The sequence below is a fragment of the Asterias amurensis genome, chromosome 1, assembly GCF_032118995.1.
Source record: "Asterias amurensis chromosome 1, ASM3211899v1".
NCBI classification, from domain to species: domain Eukaryota; kingdom Metazoa; phylum Echinodermata; class Asteroidea; order Forcipulatida; family Asteriidae; genus Asterias; species Asterias amurensis.
This window is the reverse complement of record NC_092648.1, coordinates 28,358,540-28,378,371: the sequence shown is the minus strand read 5'-3', so window position 1 is coordinate 28,378,371 and position 19,832 is coordinate 28,358,540. Positions and strand designations below refer to the sequence as shown.

The following is a 19,832-nucleotide window of genomic DNA, read 5'->3' as shown; positions in this document are numbered from 1 at the left end:
AGCCCAGGGATCTGGGCTCATTTTCATACAGCTGGGCACTTTGGTAGCCCTATACAGGACTCTTACTCAGTGCTGCACACGGACCCAGAGTCCTAACTATTAGGGTCTGTTTCTGGGCAGAAAGTTGTCAAAGCTTCATAACTCAAATCTTACCTGCAACAAGCCACTAATCTCAACAGATTCACATTCCATGGCAGCATACATTTTTCTGCGGTGAGTTTTGGTCGTCTTTTTCTTGAAATAATGCAGCTCCCAACGTTAAAATATTCCCATTTTTTATCGTTCTCTCACAATGTTGTCTGCTGCTGTGCGTACGCGTATACATTTGCGTGCAAGACGCAAGATGCAAGACGCATTTAACTCTTGGTCACCGTATCTTGACTGCACAGCGTTAACACGCAAACGCAATAAGGCCGGTTTATAGTCGCTGCAACTGCGGGCACGCACCTGACAATTCAAAATTTGATTTAAGGTTCATACTTCATAAAAAAATAAAATAAATAAGCATTAAATTTGCGTTCGCGCGCAGAAACGAACGCGTCAACTTGTGTTCATACATTCGTCCGGTGGAAGGATTAAATAAAATGCCTTCCATCCAAATCTTTATCGCAAATTTCCACAATTTCCTTACATGAAATCACTGTCGTTTGACATGTGGTATTCTTTCAAGCTTATATTACACAGTTTTGGAAAAAGAAGCACAGTTTTTGTCTTTTCGTATCAGTGCGCTTCCTTTTACGCTCTGCGGACTTTAAAAAACGGGTCCGAGCGCTGCGTACGCAGTGAATACGCAGCGAATATGAACCAACCTTGAAGACCTGCTTGAACGAAAATGTCAAGTCGTGAACTTTGCTGAATTCCACTTAAAATGTTTTCGATGAATAAGGAAATCGAGTCATATGATTATAAATAGGTTTCAATTGTGTAAAAAAACAATCATTTTGTATGCCCTTGTCCAGAGCTTTTCTGCGAGATTTGCGAAAAGCCCCGTTACGTAATCACTCTCAAAACGTCATAAGTAGATAAAGCCGCTTTGTTGCAGCGTGGATGTATAACAAAGCAAACTCCCACAAATGACGTCAGCGCCATTGTCCTTTGACGCCCGCTCTCAACGGCAGAAGTGTTTTTAGTTTTTCAAAAAAACTTTAGGTAGGGGCCTGATTTTTTAATCGATAATTACGAAAAGTTCAGAAGTGTACACATATCAAAATTACATTAAAATGGTGAACAAGTGCATTATAAACAGTAAAAATACCATTTCTGTTGAAAACATTCCGCTCAGGTAGCTGTTTAATGCGTGTCGTGTGAGAATTTGATCATAAACAGGAATTTTTAATGATGGGAGCTGCATTATTCCACGAATATGACGGATTTGTTAAGAATATATGACGACCAAAACCCACTGCAGAAAAATGTGAATCTTTTGAAATTAGTGGCTTCTTGCAGGTAAGATTTAAGTTATGAAGCTTTGAAAAATTTCCACCCCAGAAATGGACCCTGATATTCAGGACGTCACTGTTGTATAATACAAAAGTGTGAGGACTGCCAGGGCTAGGTACTTTGGGTACTTTTTTTGACACAAACAGATTTACATTAAACTTACTCAGTTTGAAGATTATGGTGGTAGAAAGCTTACCTTATGAGAAATGAGTAAAACAATGTCACAAATAAAAAAATTTGTGACATTGTTTTACTAATTTCTACAAAAATACAGCACCTCAACAAAACTTTTACTAGATTTTTGTGTCAGACTTTATGGTAGTTGTTTCAAAATGGTATACATAATCTTCTTCATAATAACAACATACACTGCATCTGTGGAGTGTTAGCTTGATGACGTCATCATGTGTCACGTGGTATTGCTTAATAAAGGTGCACTTTTCAAAGCTGTGTGTCTGCCAAACCAAAAGTTCGACTGAGGTGAAACTTGGTGTATTGTTAGTCAAGGACATTAACTTCTTGTACTCGAAATGACATCCTGATGACGTCATCATGTTGTTTTGACAATTTTTGCAATTTGGATCATTTGTTACAAATCTTGAGAACAAAGCAAGATGCATTATTTGCTTTTTACACCAGGCTTTTACTACCGGAAACCAAACACCTCGAGTTTGTTCACAAACTCTCAATGTCTAGTTACAGCCTATTTTCTGAAAGTATTTGAGTGTCAGCCCTGTTGAGTTAACTGCTGCCATGACAACCGAAAAGCATACTCTAGTTGACTCGGGGAGAACATTACATCTACACAAGTTTCTGGGTCATGATAGTGTTTGAGTTATGCCGTGACGGTGCAGCTACAATGCCTTGATAAAATTTACTGTTTCTGAATCATGGGCAGATACATTGTAGATCAAGTTTTGTAAATGTATTTGTTTATAATTTATTATTTTGAAGGCAAGGCAGGGGAAATCCTATGTACATGTGTAGAATAAAATTAACCTGATGAAAATTATGTCCACGCAGCAGGAACAATATCTAATAGGAATACACAATCTGAGTAAGCATTACTGAGATTAAAATTTGGGGGATAAAAACTGATATATTTTGTACACAACTTCGAAGTGATTTTTTGTTTTCTTAAAATGATTTTTACTATCGAAAGCTGCTGTAGGCTTCTAACCTAAAGATTTGTATTTCCTTTAATTTTAAGATTAATTACCAAACATGTACCTTCCCTTTAAGCATTTCAATGAACTCGAGCCCAGGTCTGTCCATTTAAAGGGTCTATGTACATTTTGTAGGACAAAAAACACAATGTCTTCAGATTTACACTGAACTTACCCAGTTTGAAGATAATGATAGATAGTAGAAAGCTTCCCTGAAAATATTACTTGCTGAGGTGCTGTAGTTTTTGAGAAATGAGTAAAACGATGTCATGAAAATAATTTTCGTCTCGGTGATCATGAGACGAAAATTATTTTAGCAAGTAAAAACGTATTTTCATGACATTGTTTTACTCATTTCTCAAAAACGACAGCACCTTAGCAACTAATATTTTAAGGTACGCTTGTTACTATAATTATCTTCAAACGGTGTAAGTTTAATTTAAATCTGTGGACATTGTATTTGTGTTACAAAAAGTACCCAATTCCTTTAACACGTACTACATGTATATCAGCTGGTCTGAAATTGAATAACCTGACTAGAAGCCTATTGTGATGGATTGGTGGATGTCTATTCAATAAAATGTAAATGGTTTCTCTGAATTGGATATAAAGAAGCTGCCGGCACATTGTAAAGAAGAGGAAGTATTGTGCACAAATACATAATAAAGCAATTCTGCAACAAATCTGTGTCACAAAATGTGAGTACACAGTAGGTTTTAGATTAATTCTAAACAGGTAGGGCCTATAGTTTTGGAATAATCAACATGTTTTCAATTCATCTGTGAACTACAGACCTTTGGTATTTCAAAGTTGGTAATGGTACTGAATAATTAGTGAAATATTATTATTATTTTTTTAAACCCATACACCGATGTGTGTAAGCACTGTATACTCAGTACTTTCCTGAGTCCTGTAAAAAAAATACCACAGGCATGTTACTCGGGTGGGATCCCAACCCACGAGTGAAATATTGCCATGCAAAAAACTTCCATACAATTACAATTTAAGCACAAAATATTCATTGCAGTTTGTGTTTCGTTGGTTTTCTGTAATCTAAAAAATTATATTGGGAAACAACTGAACTATGAAAGGTTCAATATGTTAATTTGAGGCATTAAAACGTTAATAATTGCATTTGAGATACCAACCTTGAGAGGTGTTAATAAATTGAGTTTTGTAGAGTGCAAGCTTATAATCCTTGGATTGCAAATACATCATTGAAAATGTATACATAGTTTTGACTCACACTTTTGAGTCCATCAATAATATCAACACTATTTACATTGTATTGAGTTAAAGACAGGCCTGGTTTATTGTTTTAGGGTTTTTATAAGAGCTTCCAAGCTTATTGTTGTTTTAGGGTTTTTATAAGAGCTTCCAAGCTTTGACACAAACTTGCCCTAGCTAAACATATTGTAGACTGTATCAAATTTCAATTGCCATTATTCTCAAGGATCCGTCCCCCTCACACAAGACAACCACCGAAATGTGAGAATGAGAGTTAGCATGTTTATATTAGAGAACTTATTCCACCATACCGACAGTCATAGAAATGAATAACTCAATGATTGGTCATGTTGGTCCAGTCTTTTTACGGAGCACCCGCACATCATGTCTGTAGGATAGGTATCACATTATGTGTGAAGCATAATTCATTGTACAATCTTGTGAAGCAGAGTGTTTCTCAGAGTCACACTCTAGCCGGTTCATACATGTGATCAGACAATATCCCCAGGATCGCGTTACAAAAATCCATTGACGGACTGTCCCCAACATTTTAATAGACTCTGACAGCATTTACCCATTGAGAGTCTCTCCATGTATTCAGGTATTCCCGTTCATCAAATTGCTTGATCAAGTACAGAATACAGCATTGATTATGATATTTTGTCCAGGGTCAGTCTGCATGGACAATGACGACGAATCGCTCCGGGAGAGGTTCAAGATTGCCAATCTGATTATGATAATTCGGTTAGAGAAACTGTGCATTTCTGTTCCTGTAATTGTCTACAATTACAACAGGAATAACAAACTCTACGATTGGCAAACATCTTCATTTTAATTAGCGAACAGTGTAACAGTGTTGACTTGTCCGTAATAGATGTTAAAATCAAACTGCATGGTTTTCTAGGATACAAATGTTCAATGTTCACTTATGTACAAACTTATTCCTCTCAAGTGTTCATGCATAAGTGTTCACTTACATGTCTGTACACTGATCTTTCTTTGATCACATCTTCTCTCTGATTATATAGTGGACACACAAATCTCACAAATCTCATTCCGGCTGAAACTTTTAAGAATTGTTTTTTAGCTCGGGTACAACTTCCAGAGCTCAATGCAGGCCTGGTCATTTTCATTTTGCAAAGGGCACTTCCAATGGAAAATCTATAAGTGAATGGAAAAATCTATAAGTGAATGGGAAATTTTTGAAGGGCACCAAAGCCAAGACCAGGGCCAAATTTCATGGCTCTGCTAATACCGTAAGCACAGAATTGGCGCCAACGGAAGCAGGGAATTCTGTGCTTACGGCACTCGTATTTCACGGGTTAGCAAAGAATTTTGGCTTCTGCGTATGATGGAAAGCACAGAATTTGGCGGTAAGCAGAGCCAAGAAATTGGGCCCATGGCAGCATTGGAGGCCATGGCTTCCGTAACCTGCATGTTATTCAAGGCCTGTCAATGGTCTTTGATTTTGGGATCCACAGTATACCCTCACCAATATACCACCGTATTTGGTAAATATTACAGATAACTTTTTATGGATGAAGGTCTGGAATAAGGGATTACACAATAACAACCGGATAAATGGAGGTTTTGAGCATGAATTCTAGTACCCTTTGTTCATCTTTGAAAAGGAAAGAGTTACAATGTGAATGCATGGACTGCGCACGCTGAGAAATGAAATGTCCTGGCGTGTTAGCATTCCAGTATTAAAAATTTGTACAATTTAAGCGGGTTCACTGACTGAAAGAAATGTGCAGGAATACACATTCACTCATCAGCTTGTAAACTGTAAGCAACTTCACATAGGGTGTAACTAGTCCGAATATAAAATTTGACTTAGAGTACAAAACATATTTTTGTATGAAGCTAGTTTTATTAACATTTCTTTAGTTAAACAGTCTAAAATCAGGTCAGACACTATTCTGTATTATTTGTTATTGCATTTCATAGTTGTGATGGTAGATTTGGAATGTGTCAAACTTTGCAAAAAGATGTGTTCCAGTTTTATACAAAGTGACTCAAGGCTTTCTGCTACATGTAGTTAACGGCAAGCTCTATGGTAGTGGTATTACATCTGGTTTTGAATAAAAAAATTGTGGGTTTGTATCCCACCCAGGTTATACATACCGTACTCTTGTATATATTTTTTCCACAGCATTCAAGAAAGTACCATGTATAAAGCGCTTAACATTATGGGTTAGAACAATAATTACGTTCTTTATCTTGGTGCAAATTTAGCATCTATTAAAACAGTGTTTACAGTTTATCAAGGAACCAAACCCATTTTGCAGCACACTTTGTGAAGAGCAAAGCCATTGCCCTAAGGTGCTTTAATGAGACTGTGAGAGTGGTAACCTGGAGAAACCACCTGCCAGCTGTGCTTAATTATTAGGCTAATTTTGGTAGAGATAAGGTTATGGACCCTTCTTCAATTTGAAAGAACCGTGTGGTATAAAATGTGCTTAACCATGATGGGAGATTTTGTGGACAACAAAAACCCACATGCATTTCTGGCCCAGGACATATCACAGTAGTTGTCAACCACCACGCGTGACTGTAGTCAACCACCAGCATTTTGGGCAGCACTCTAACCATAGAGTCTCTGTCCTTACTCTATGCTCTAACCTACTGACGCACATGCTCTTTGATCACCAAATTATATGTGTAAAAATCTACATGTACATACTCTTACGTGTGCACGCCAGCTAAATACGACTTTAAAGATTAGCAGGCGTCCTTTTCTTTGCAATGGAAAAGGAGCAGTCACTAGGACGCACGCTCTGGTCTCTCTCTTTATTCCTACAAGTTAGTAATAGCACATTCCACTAACTTGATGTGATTTATTCATCACTCAAACAATCAAGTTACATGAAGTTTTGCTCTTCTCTACAGTACTTTAACTCTACCATGTACTTTACTTACCCAACTTACCTTTATCTTGGCTTTTATCCTTTTCGATACATTTACATATTTTCTTTCAGTAGTTTTGTACAATGCCAATATGCTTCTACCAAAAGCAACACACACTGTTTAATGGTACACAAGCGCATATGTACAGCAACTAGCAAAATACAACAATACACTGTTCATAAGTTTCACTTCTTTTTTGCCAAAACAATTCAAAATTCATGTAAGTATTATGTAGAAATGTATCACAAAAAAAAGATGCTAAACAACCTTGTCACAATTACATTTTCCCCCATGCAACAATGACAAATTTGTGCAGTCTACAGTGTACATCCTCGGTCATGAATTTTTCATCAAAAATTTCATGACATACATGTACTACATGTAGTAACCTTTCTTTTTTGAAAACATTTATGAGGTCATAGAGTGAACACCAGTTGTCTACATGTACTCGTCTCTCAGGTTTTATTTGCAACCACTGCTACAGCAGTAAAATTTGTCAGAAGATAGACATGTTACACAGGTCCACCTTGCATTATTATCAAATTATGTACAATATGTGAAAAAATTTGGTGACAAAAAGAGTGTGTCATTCACGTGTACCAACAGTATAAGTTTGCCACCACCAACAAAATAACAAACATTGTGCCAATCATAGTCAAACATAGCACTTTGAGTCAAATTCATAATAAATTCCTCTCACTAAAGCCAGGTTCATACTTCCTGCAAAGCAAATTTTCTTGCGACACAATTTCCTAAACAAAGCATACCAGTTATTACGTCACAAAATAATCGCTTTGCATTCACAGGAAGTATGAGCCAGGCTTATGAACTTACTCAAATCAAACAAATTGAGAGCAAACCCAACAATAAAAATTGTTTACGTACCTATTGAGGTAGATGATTTACCATCTGGTGGATTTTTGCCACCACCGATTCCTAACACCCCTCCTCGCCCCATCGCTCTGGGTACACTTGCCATCACATCGCTCCCAGATGAGGATCCAATGCTTGGCAGGGAAGTTGTAACATGAACATCATGATCAACATTACCGGGTAGCGGCTGCGGGGAAAGCGAGTCCGTCATGTAGTTGGCTTCATCAACATCTCCACCTCCATCAAAAAGGTCAAAGGCTTCATTGTTCACACTCGGTGGGCTGGAATCCATTCCAGTGAGATTGGAAGAATCAGTTAGGCGTGTGCCGCCGGGATGTCCCATTCCCATAGACCCGCTTAGGAAGTTATCATCCAAGGTTCCAGTTACAGAATTATCTGTTATCAGGCCATGCTCCTGAAGGAGCTGGTCTTCATTGTAATTGATCATGCTCAGCATCTGATCAGCGGATGTCCGATAGGGCATGGCTGGACTGTTACTGTGTCGAGACAGCGAAGCTGGACTGTCTTGACTTGGCTCTGAGAAGGCTACAGACACGCTTACAGATAACGGCAGCATGGATTTATCGACAAGGTGACCACCAACACCATCGGACATAGTCTGCATGTTGGGCGAGGTTTTATCATTGTTATTCTCATTGTGATGTTGGTGGGCATGGACCACGTTGCCCCTGATATCCTTGGTCAATTGCCTCTCACCCTCTTTGGCAGGTTTTCCATCAAACATGTGTGTTCCTTGCTGCCGCAAGGGGATCATGTTCATAGAAGACTGTCCACTTTGAAAAGGTAGGGTATCCCTTCCAAATGTAAAAGACTCACTGATAGGGAAGCCAAGCGCCTTGTCCATGACCTTACTATATATGTTTGCGACACTGGGGTTAAACAGTGTCTGACCCCCAGCCATGGCATGCTGGGCAACTGCAGGGAAGCCAGCTATGGCCGGATCTGATCCCCTCAGGGGTAGCCTTCCAGTAGTTTGATAGTTATTCCAGTCACCTAGATGAGGTAGCAGATTCCTGACCTGTCGGCTCATGTTCAACCTTGGCTGTTGGAATGGGCTCAAGAACTGTTTCACATCGGCTGACTGACTGAGATTCAAGGGCTGTTGCGGGAGGGCTGTCAGGTGCTGCTGACTAACATGCAAGTAGTCCCGCTGCAAAAAATGGCCTCCTTGATGACTTGCCTGGCTGGTTGATAAGCCTTCCCCGATTCCCACTGAGTTGTTACCGAGTAGGTTACCTCGATCTGCTGATGTTAAATCTGCAAGAAGCTCCGGAGGGATCTCCTGACTGGAATCAAGGAGGGGGAGACTACGACTTCGCTGTACGGGCTGGCAAGGAGGTGACAACGAGTTGCTAACATTGGAAGGTGTCGAAAGGGTGGTGGGGAGCATTTCATTGTTGCCTGGCAGGACAGTAACCGGATTCTGCATGCTGTCCAGAGATGAGCTTCGCTGAACAGCTGCAGGCACTGTCTGAGCTTCATTTTTAACCATACTCAAGTTGCCATCCATACCAGATAAGGCCATGTCTGTGTTTTGAGGGCCCAATAAGGGATCCTTTGATGTCTTGACCTGGGGGTGAAAATGAACACCAAAACAGTTATAGTTATTAAACTCAAAGTCTCTCATTGCCTTGGTGTCCTGTACTTTTGCTATGGTGCCCTCAACAACAGTACAAGGTTTCAATTCAAGTTACTTTTAAAGTGCCCATTACAAGTAGAAAACTGTTGTGCCCCTTCAATAGAGAAGTTCAAAGCCTGTACAGTGTACACCAAATGCAAGTTCCAGATAAAGACAAAGTCCAAGTACGAGACCATGATCAAAAGGTCTTGGACCAAGACTGACATCTGAAGGTCTGATACCGAGGCTGATTTAAGTTAAAATCTTTTGTGATAAAGCAAGGGTTACGAAGTTCTAAAAAGTCAGATCAAGGCCAATGAAACTTTGTGAATAATTTTGTTTAACCCGCATTGAATTATGGCATAAGCAGGGAAAGCTTTATCAATCATTCCTTCTTTTCTGTGAATGATTTTAACACAAAGACAAGTTAATGAACTACCCCTAGCATTCAGACATGACACGTAAACCAAATGGTTATTAGTTTTTCTATAAAAAAACCTTCCATATGCCCCCTTCTCAGAGTGTTCTTGTTGGACTGAAGTAATTTTCTTCAAAGACTTGGATTTGAGAATAGAAGGTTGGAAGAAACTTAATTAAAAATTTTCAAACAAAATCTCCCCAGATTGGTTAGCCGTATAAGCTTTCAATGACCTGATGTGCATGAAGTCTAAGGCTCACCTTAAACACAAGCAAAGCAATGACAAAATTGCTGTGGGCAAAACAAACTTTCGCAACTTGCCCTGTGGGCTACCAAAAAACTGTTTAATCTATTTTTTCATAATGCTCAAATTTCATGCTTTTCAGATGTGAATATAAAACCTTAAATATATGTTAATCTGTCTCTGTGCACGTAAACGTTATGGTGGCAAAAGTTTGGTTTCGCAGCTCTATATTCCAATTATTTACATGTAGTAACTTGTTATACATGTTATACTGTAAGCGAATCATTTTCACAAGGCGGAAAGTCAGAACTGAAATTTCAGTCAGATACACAATCTCAAGGTCAAATTTCTGACAAAAAGATTTGTAATCTCTGGTACATGTACATGAATCTGTCATACCATTGTGCATTTTTTCCTCCTAAGCCGTGTACACACAAAGTCTACGTTTCTACAAGTACGTTTCACGTTATTTCACCACAAATTGTGCAGTTCCGCTTGGAACTGACTTTTACATGGTCGAGTGACTAAAGCTATTCAAAGCTATGTATGCAGCCTTCCATGGGTTTGACACTGAGTTACTCAACAAGCAAACTTGCCATGGGGCATTATGCCCACAACACAATTATCCTACAATGTAATTGTTTATTCCTTCTGCCGTTGAACCAACAACAACAATTTTGTCCATTTTTTATTTAGACAACATCATTCTAACCGAGTCGAAACATGTGTTCAGTTTGAGATTTGAGTGCGAGTGCAATCCCTCCACCTGTGGTACGATCCATGTGCCCTGATTGATCGTATTGACCTACACTCGGTGTACTCTGATTTTTTGGCTATAGCAATGCAATTTTCAAGGAAACAAGGACTGAAACCATAAGACAACTAACCACAAGTTACATGAGCACCATCTAACCATAATATTAATTGGTTCGCTATGAAAAAATGTATACGTGCAGAACGCCTAATTTAAATTTGGAGGCTCAAAACTTGATGAATTGAGAGAGCTATTAAATAATTCATAACAATTATCTAAGATGTAATGTGCTCCTCTGATAACCAGGGTCCAATTTCATAAAGCCTGTAAGCACAAAAATGTGCTTAGCATGAAAGTTCTTTCTTAAAATAAAATGGGATTACCAACCACATGATTTTCAGGATAAGCAAACAACAGCTGAATGCTAGTAACAAGCAATATGCAACAAATTAAAATTTGGTTGGTAATCTTGCTTTTATCAAGAAAGAAATATCATCCTAAGCAAATTTTTGTGCTAACAGGCTTTATGAAATTGGGCCGAGTCCTGCACCCTTATCCTTTTGAACAGGCCCATCATTTTAAATATCAACCAAATTTACCCAGTTATTTTACAAAAATGCGCCCAGTACATGTACATATATTTTACAAATAAACAAATTTACCCAGTATATTCTACACACACAAAAACATGATCAATATGTACACTAAAACCATCAATAATTGCTCATTTGTAAATATATTATAACACGTCCTAGGATCATGCACACTGTGGTAGGTATGTAATGTACTCGCATGATGCAATTATGTACAGTTAAAGATGATGTGCAACACATACAATGTAAATGTAGACTACAAAGTACATGTAGTTCAAATTTGCCAGTAGAAAATTTACAATTTGATTTTAATGACAACGGTCAACATTTTGGGGTTTTTTAGGTTTCAAACTTGGATACATCCATTGAATGCATGCTATCCTAAAGAATCACTTAGACAGTTATTTCAAATTCAACTAAACCAATATTTTTAAAATGCCTTGTAAGTTAATGTACAGGGAGAGGGGTCAAGCATTTCACATTTACTTGTCTGTAGTTAGGCCTGTGTGATTTTGTTAAACATATTAATTTTGAGCAATTTTCTTATGCTTTAAAACAAAATCGCATAGATGCGCTAAGAATGCTCAGTTTGAACAAAGGCGACATTTTTTGAAGCAATGTAGTTGCAGCATTACTGGGCTGTCCAGGGGAAACACGCGCAAGCAGATACATGTAGTGTGTGGCTATATAAGCAATGCATTAATAAAACACACTAATGAACAATGCATTAGTAAGTGATGTGGATTTGATCAGAGAAGACTGTCTGCACACGCGTTTGTTAGCTAAGTTTTTCGATGTTCGAGTTTGAAATATATTTATTTTAAAACTGAACATAAAAGTTCTTCTTGTCCAGGATGAATTTGTGAAATTTTAGTAAACTTCTTCAAATATTTTGTTTATGAGAAATTCTGATCCCCTGGAAACCACTGTGTGGGCTATACAAAATGCATAATGCAAGAGAAGGCAAACAGTGACTGAAGGACTGCATTTACTTTCTTTTCATAAACGAAGTGAAGAGTGAAAATGATTTTTTGAATTTATAAACTTGTTTTCCTAGATATTAGCATTCACATTAATTCAAAACCATGGTAACACACACGTTTCTGTACAAACTCCCCACTAACTTTATCATGCAATACACAGACTGTTCTCTTCATTTCTTTTACCACAACCCTTTTGATATGATAGTTTGCATATTGTAAGGAAGGGAATACAGTGTATGAATTTTGAAAAGCATGTTGGCTAGCATTTTGCATATGTGATTATGAGCTTATTATTATTCAATAAGACTGGTCCCTCAACCATTCATCCAATACTGTCACAGCCAGTTATATTGGGCCGGATAAATAAAAACTAGCAATTACTTATCAAGTTAAAGGTTCAGCATTAGCAAGAAGACTGAAAAGTAAAAGATCAGGCATGAACATTTTGCTCGCTGGATTACCTTTCACTTATAGACATATAAATAAAACCGAGTTTTACTAACATACTGTAGCAATTACTTGTATTTTTACAAGCTACTGCATGAGGAGCTTGAGATTTTACTTGAACAACAGTGTTGCATATATGGCTCGGTATCGGGTCAGTATTAAAGGGTTATTTTTCCCTTGGTCTAATGATCCAACGATAAATGTTACTTATAAATTTGTTGTGTACTTTAATTGCTCTAAAAGAACCAATCTCTCGAGCGCTGGCGTGGAGAGGCTGGCTGTTTCCTCATCATAGCCACTGCCGCCATCAAAAACTTGAGTAAGTGGAAACTGCCCTGCCTGCATTTCAGTTAAACCTATTGATCAGCGAGTCCATGCCTCTATTGTTATACTCCTGAATACCCCGCTATTGTGCTTTTCTCTGACCATTTACTAATCCGTTCAAGTAAATGGTGTTTTTCCAGTAAAAGGTTATTTACAGAGATTTTAGCAAATTCTCATGCCTGATCTTAAACTTGTCGACATTTTGTTAATGCTGGCCTTTACACGGCCCAGTATCTTGTGAAACTATCAGGTAATAGTAAAATGTCGGTTTTATTTACATCTCAATAAGAAGAGTCCCTCAAGCATTGATTTTACCTACTAGTTCGACCAATTACTAGCAATATTAAGGCTTACTTTTATTTATAAGGATTTAAGTAAAAGACTAGTAAAAGCAAATGCTAGTTTTTATTTATCTGGCCCATTGTTTTGTCTGCTATGTTCAGTGGTCCAGATGTTCATGCTTCAGGTACCAGACTTTGTGCATTGAAGTGCCATCTTCAATCAACTGCGACTGCAATGTAACTTGGTGTCATATCACATCCTGTGAATCAATAGCAATGCTGAAAGTTTGACGTGTCTTCTGTACGGATCCGGAAAACTACATGGTCAAACGATCTCACGTTGTTGTAACTCTTAGAAAGGATCACGTTTTGGTCAATTGTACGATTTATGTAAGGCATTGATATACCACCAATACATACATCAGCTACCTGAGGCTTTCACAAATCAAGTTCGTTTGTAATTGTAGTGCATTATAGCCTCCTACTCACTGCCACCTTCCAAACTTACGAATGAACTCTAACTCACAAGAATTGATTTTGCAAAGGCTAACTAGCTATTAGTGTTAGGTTCATCTACTACCAATGTACATGTGGCATGCACTGCAAGGTTTAGGAAACATTATTGGCCATAGTTTTTGTTGGAAAGCACAATTTTCTCATGGAATTCATGGGCAGCTTCCGAATGAGTGCATGTAGGTCACATGGGAAGGCAGCCCATGAAAGCATGTTGGGCAGGAAACTGGGAGGTCACGATGCAGGGGAAATGGAGTTAATGCGATGACTAACCCCACGGTGTACTGTGCATGCAACACAGACTGCCTTTCGGGGGCTAGCACTGATTTATAGAGTGGAAGTATTGCAGAACTGCGCACCAAACGCTGTGCCAGCGTGAATCAAAATCTACTAGTTGATGCAGTGCAACTATTATTTGATAGGGCTGAGACACGATGCTATATTTGGCGTCTACTAAGCGATGTGCGAAAAAAATCCCCATGAAACAGTTATTCCCAGGGTTGCACTGACTGATGTGCTACAGTAGATTGTTGATAAGAGCAGTACAGATCCATTATTAGGGCTAATGCACAAGGGAAAAACAGTTGTCCTAACGGGCCATCACTTTATCAACCTCAGAAAGTGTTGTAATTTACATCATTCACAATTGTATGCAAACTTATGCAAAATCTGCCATAAAAGTTGGCTTTTTGTGACATTTTGTTAGAAAGAATAAAACAACTCATAAACGAGAGAAGTTAGTCAAAATCAACAAATTTTAGGTAAATCCTATTGAAACAATAGAGGTTTTATGTTTAAAAGTACTTGCTCTGGTGTATCCCTCACACTCTACCTTCAAAATAATATGAATTTTCCTATAATGATCTTCTAATACCATTTTTGTGCTATTAAACCTCTATATGTTATAAGTAACTGAGAGAAATGTTGTGAAAAGCTTAGCTCGAGGGAGCTTTTTCCTGCTCTATGTTTGATAAACAGACAATAATCAGGCATGTAGTTGGCCAAACAGTCTAGTGCATCACACTCAAGTTATGATGGCTGAATCGTCAGAGTCTGGGGTTAGACTCCCGGTTATGACACTTGTGTCCCTGAGCAAGGCACCTGTCCACAACCGCTTCTCTTAATCCAGGTGTATAAATGAGACACTAATGTGTTGGATCAACCCCTTAGCTTTTAATTCAAGCAGCTTACATGTACACGTAGTATACTCCCCTAGGAATGCTGTGAGTCTTGAATGTTTGAGGAATGGTCAAATGCCTGAGGAACAGAGATAATAATGTTGTTAAGCGGTTTGATCTACAGCTCTACAAGTACTAGGAAATGTGCATTAAATAATACCCCAAAAGGTTCACTATTCAATTAACTTGATCTCTTCCTAACTCACTGCAAACAATTTTTTTAAAATAAGAATCTTATCTAAAACTATAGCATATTGCATTATTGGTTTACTGAGAATTGCAAATGTCTTAAGTGTGTTCAGGTTCACAGTGCATAAAACAGCTGAACCTTACTAAGAGTTTGATAAAAGATGATAGATTAAACAAATGGAACACTGTCATGATTGTTAAGGACTATGTGAACAAATTACACCTCGTATGTGTATTTCTAAAATGATGTAATTGCTAAGATACATGTAAAATGTACCTCTTTACAGGCCTCGAAATCACCGACAGCCCGACGGCAGGTGCCCTGTGCTATTGTCGTGATGCCCTCGAATATATGACAAGTCACGGCAATATATTGCTGTGACCTTTTTTATCCAACTGCCGTCGGTGTCCCTTTTGTAAAATTGGTAGATGCATACTAAATGTCCGCTTGTATGTTTACACGTTAACGGTTGAGATAATCATCAAAAAAATAGAAAGCCCCGCAAAACACAGACCTACCACTCCGCAATCACAATTTTACAACGCACACAGTGCTCAGTCACATAGTTTTCAATAATAAAGGCTCATAGCCTTTTTACTTCGCTACTACAATAAAGGAAGGCAAGAAACATTGAACGCCTGAAATGGTGCCCCCCCCCCCCCACCATTAAAAGTCACTTTTATTCCTCGAAACATTACGTACGAAAAATACGACATAAATAAGACAAATGATGTGCATAGAAAATGAAAGGGATGGAGTTATGTTGACCAAAATAAAAGAGAGCATGGGGCTGTCAGATAAAGTCAATGCCGATGCTTGTAAAAGACAGCCTCGACAGACAAGCAAAATACAAAAATGACAAGACAAAAGCAAAAGGAATACTGCAAAACAAAAAGCAGACTGTGGATGCACTAAGAGAAATGTCCAAAGCAGCAGGGCTTAAGTGGTTGGAGATAGGAGTTGGGATGACTAGAAGAGGGCTAAGCCACAGCTGCAGTGGATAGGTGTACACTGAATTTCATCAAAGAGAAAGTCAGAAAGAAAACTTTTTATTTAAAATGCAGGTCTGTATGCTTCGTTTTTGAAAGGGCAAGGGCACCAAGGCATTTTCTCTTTGGCAAAGGGCACCCTATGAGGAAATTGTAAACTTCTACTGGAGCATTTAAAGGGCACCAAGGCAATGACAAGGGGCAACGGAGGCAATCGCCTCCGTTGCCTCCGTGAGATATCAGGCCTGAAAATGAAAGACCGCTTAATTAAAGCTGAAACAATCACCCATGACAGTAAATCTTGAGGATATTTTGTTTTTTTATTTCTTACTGAAACACCTACATGGTAAATAAAAACAAGAGGTACCTCTGTCTTTGATGCTTCTGGATTTAGTCTTCATGTTTCAGATCTCAGTTTCTTGAACCAAGACTTGGCGCCCTTTCACTTTACACACAACATTGAATATACTACAAGTAATACTACTAACTATTTACCTCTTAAAGGCACTGGACACTATTCGTAATTACTCAAAATAATTCTTACCAAGCATAAAAACTTACTTGGTAACGAGCAATGGAGAGCTGTTGTTAGTGTAAAACATTGTGAGAAACAACTCCCTCTGAAGTTACGTAGTTTTTGAGAAAGAAGTAATTTCTCAGTAAAATATTTGAAATGATTTTGAGACCTCATCTGTCTCAAAATCAAGCAGCTGAAAGCATACAACTTTGTGTGAAAAGGGTGGGGGGGTTTTCAATTTTTATCTCGCAACTTAGACGACCAATTGATTTCAAATTTTCACAGGTTTGTTATTTTGTGTATATGTTGAGATACACGAAGTGAATAGACTGGTCTTTGACAATAACCAAAGGTGTCCAGTGTCTTTAAAGCCATTGGACACTTTCGGTAAACAGTATTGTCCAAGGCCCACACTTTGTGTATCACAACTTATATATAAAATAACACACCTGTGAAAATTTAGGCTCAATTGGTCATTGGAGTCGGGAGAAAATAACTGGAAAACCCACCCTTGTTTCGCACATTTCGCCGTGTCATGACATGTGTTTAAAATAAATCCATAATTCTCGATATCGAAAATTGATATTTCTCGATATTGAAAATTGATATTGGTGTAATGTTTTCTCAAAAAGTAAAGCATTTCATGGAATAATATATCAAGAGAAGTCTTTCACCATTACCATCTGTAAACCCTGTAAGTTATTTGTAAATCTGTCAGCTTAAAAACAAAAAAATCTGTTCCGAAAGTGTCTTATGGCTTTAAAGACTTTATAAAAAACATGTAGGGCCACTCAACCTAGAACTATTGCATTGTACATTAAGGCTGTAACCTCAAGTTTTCTACACACACGTAAAACCCTCAATAACTTTCTACAATTCAAATGGTTAAAATAAACTACACTACATACACACAAACAAGAATTCTTGAGAAACAAAACTTCCTAAAAAAGGGGCAAATCGCAATGATTGTCCCGATCACATAACCACAGGCTTGGTATTAAGAAGTGCAAGGAAGACTTTCTTGGACAAAGGGCACCGATGTGAGGGAAGCGTAAAGTTGTAGGTATGCTAGAATATTGCATGGGGCACTAGTCAACAGGCCGTAAAAACCTAAACCAAAGGTGAGGTAACGAAGATGTGGTCTTTAGTCCATAACCCTGCAAGGTTTAAAATGGTCATTCATAAATACCTCAGACAGTTTCCCTATTCCTATTGGTGGAGAGCACGTCACGTGGGTGTGTATAGACCTTTGTTTATGACCGGTAAAAAGTGTTAATTCATGAGCGTGACACCCGACCTTGCACCTGTTCTTTTAAGACAGTTTCCTCATTCCTATTGGTCGAGAGCAACGGCTGAAACAGTTGTGCCACATCACGCGATACGCGCGATGCGCACAGCATTACCTTTTAAGGAGTTGTTTACCCTAGGGCGGCGGAGGGCTTTACCATTTCATAGCTGGAGGGGTGTTGTGTTGAAAGAAATCATTTAACAATTTTACTTTTTGACCAAAAAGTTATGATGTTTTTGACCGAAAAGGTATTTATGATTGGGAATCAAAGTGTGTTGAATCGGTTTTCAACTAGTGGTTTAAACCCGCCGAGGCCTGGTTCTTTATAATTTACCATGTTGGGATTAGACCACTAGATGAAAACCTCTTCACCACACATTGATTCCCTTATTTAGGACAGGGCACCAAGTCTTTCATTCCCAGTGATAAATACCTTTCTGTTAATAACACCCAAAAACCTTTACACAAATTTCCTTGACACGGCATTGTATTTCTATCACATGTTGAGGGCTAAATAGCGATCGCACAAGTACAACATGCGTGAGATAAATAGCAACAGAGCCTTTTTTTACACACGCACAATGTTAACAAGAAATTGAAGATAGAAGCCTGTTTGAAGGAGAAATTGTTGCTGGTGAGAAACTTGTGCTGGCTGAAAATTTTAGGAAAGTATTTTGACCTCCGAATTTATACAACTTATTGATTTTTGATTAAGTTCTAAGTGTTGGGGAAAATGCCTTTTGAGCCATTAAAATGTTAAAGCAACCCCTATCCACAACTGCAATGACACAAAGGATGTACCAGTCTCACACTGTATGCACACACATTTTCAGAGACATCATAATACAAATTTATTTTAAAATGCTGGTGGCAATGTCCAAGTTAAGTGAAAAGTAATAATAAATTAAAAGTAATAATACTTCCTGAACAACAATAATAACAGCACACATCACAACTGTCACAAGGGTTGGCAAACACCATTTTAATATCGGAAACTGTGCAACTAGCTGTGACAATCAGAGGATTTGAGGTTAAATCTTTAATTTAGGATTATTATACAACAAATGGAATGGCTCAACCGAAAACCCACCCCAAAAATATGATATAGGAGAAGTCATTATTTACAAATACAACAGCTAGGCAGGGCTCCCCAGTTTATGAACTGCTGTGCTCACCGTCACGACACCACTGCAGTTCACTCGCGCCCTGCCCCCCTGCCTGCCCTGACTCGGTGACTGGGTCCACCAACAAGTATTACCAATAAAGAGGAATACAATTTAATTTGATTTTAAAAAGCAAAGAAAACCTTGTGTTGTTTCGAGTCCTCTCTTTATCTTCTACTGGCTTCTTCCTTGCACTAATAAACCGAACACATGCACATGATGTATGGACATGATGCATACACACACACACAGTTCGTATGAATACATGACTGCATGCATGCATGCATGGCCTACTGCCGATTTTTACCCATATATTTCTACCTCCATACCACAACACTCAACAGTCAAGTTATACACAGTGTAACGTAATGTACATGGTACATTGCTGTACATACCCACTAAATCACACACGAACTGAACGTAAAAATGCAGCCACATACACCAGATGGTTTAAACTGATGCCCATTTTCGTTTGCAAAATGCACCCTTTTCCGTGTGATAACACCGCACGGAAATCTACCCGAGTGTTCTAAAGACATTAAAGAGTAACCTTACAGCTGAAGTGAGGTTGCTTACCGGTGCTTTTAGGTAGAAATCTTCATGAGTTTCCTGTATGTCGAAGATTTTTGGGCCACGGAAACACAGCTTCGCTGATCCGCCGAGTTCCCGATGCCTAGCTCATTACTATGCATCGT

General features: G+C 38.3%; 1 protein-coding gene across 3 annotated transcripts in view; it reads right to left on the bottom strand.

Annotated features, from left to right (window-relative positions):
* The window catches only part of LOC139935495 (uncharacterized), a 49,822-nt gene extending 30,009 nt beyond the window's left edge, over positions 1–19,813 (bottom strand). For 2 of the 3 annotated variants that reach the window (XM_071930115.1, XM_071930117.1), the window contains exons 1-2: positions 19,714–19,813; positions 7,629–9,207 (exon numbers count right to left, since the gene is read on the bottom strand). In XM_071930115.1, coding sequence (XP_071786216.1) covers positions 7,629–9,162 — 1,534 coding nt within the window. In that variant the 5' untranslated portion in view covers positions 9,163–9,207; positions 19,714–19,813. Of the gene's footprint in view, positions 1–7,628; positions 9,208–19,532; positions 19,652–19,713 lie in introns of those variants that run through there. The other variant, XM_071930116.1, reaches the window with a different exon arrangement.
* Positions 19,814–19,832: the final 19 nt, after the last annotated feature.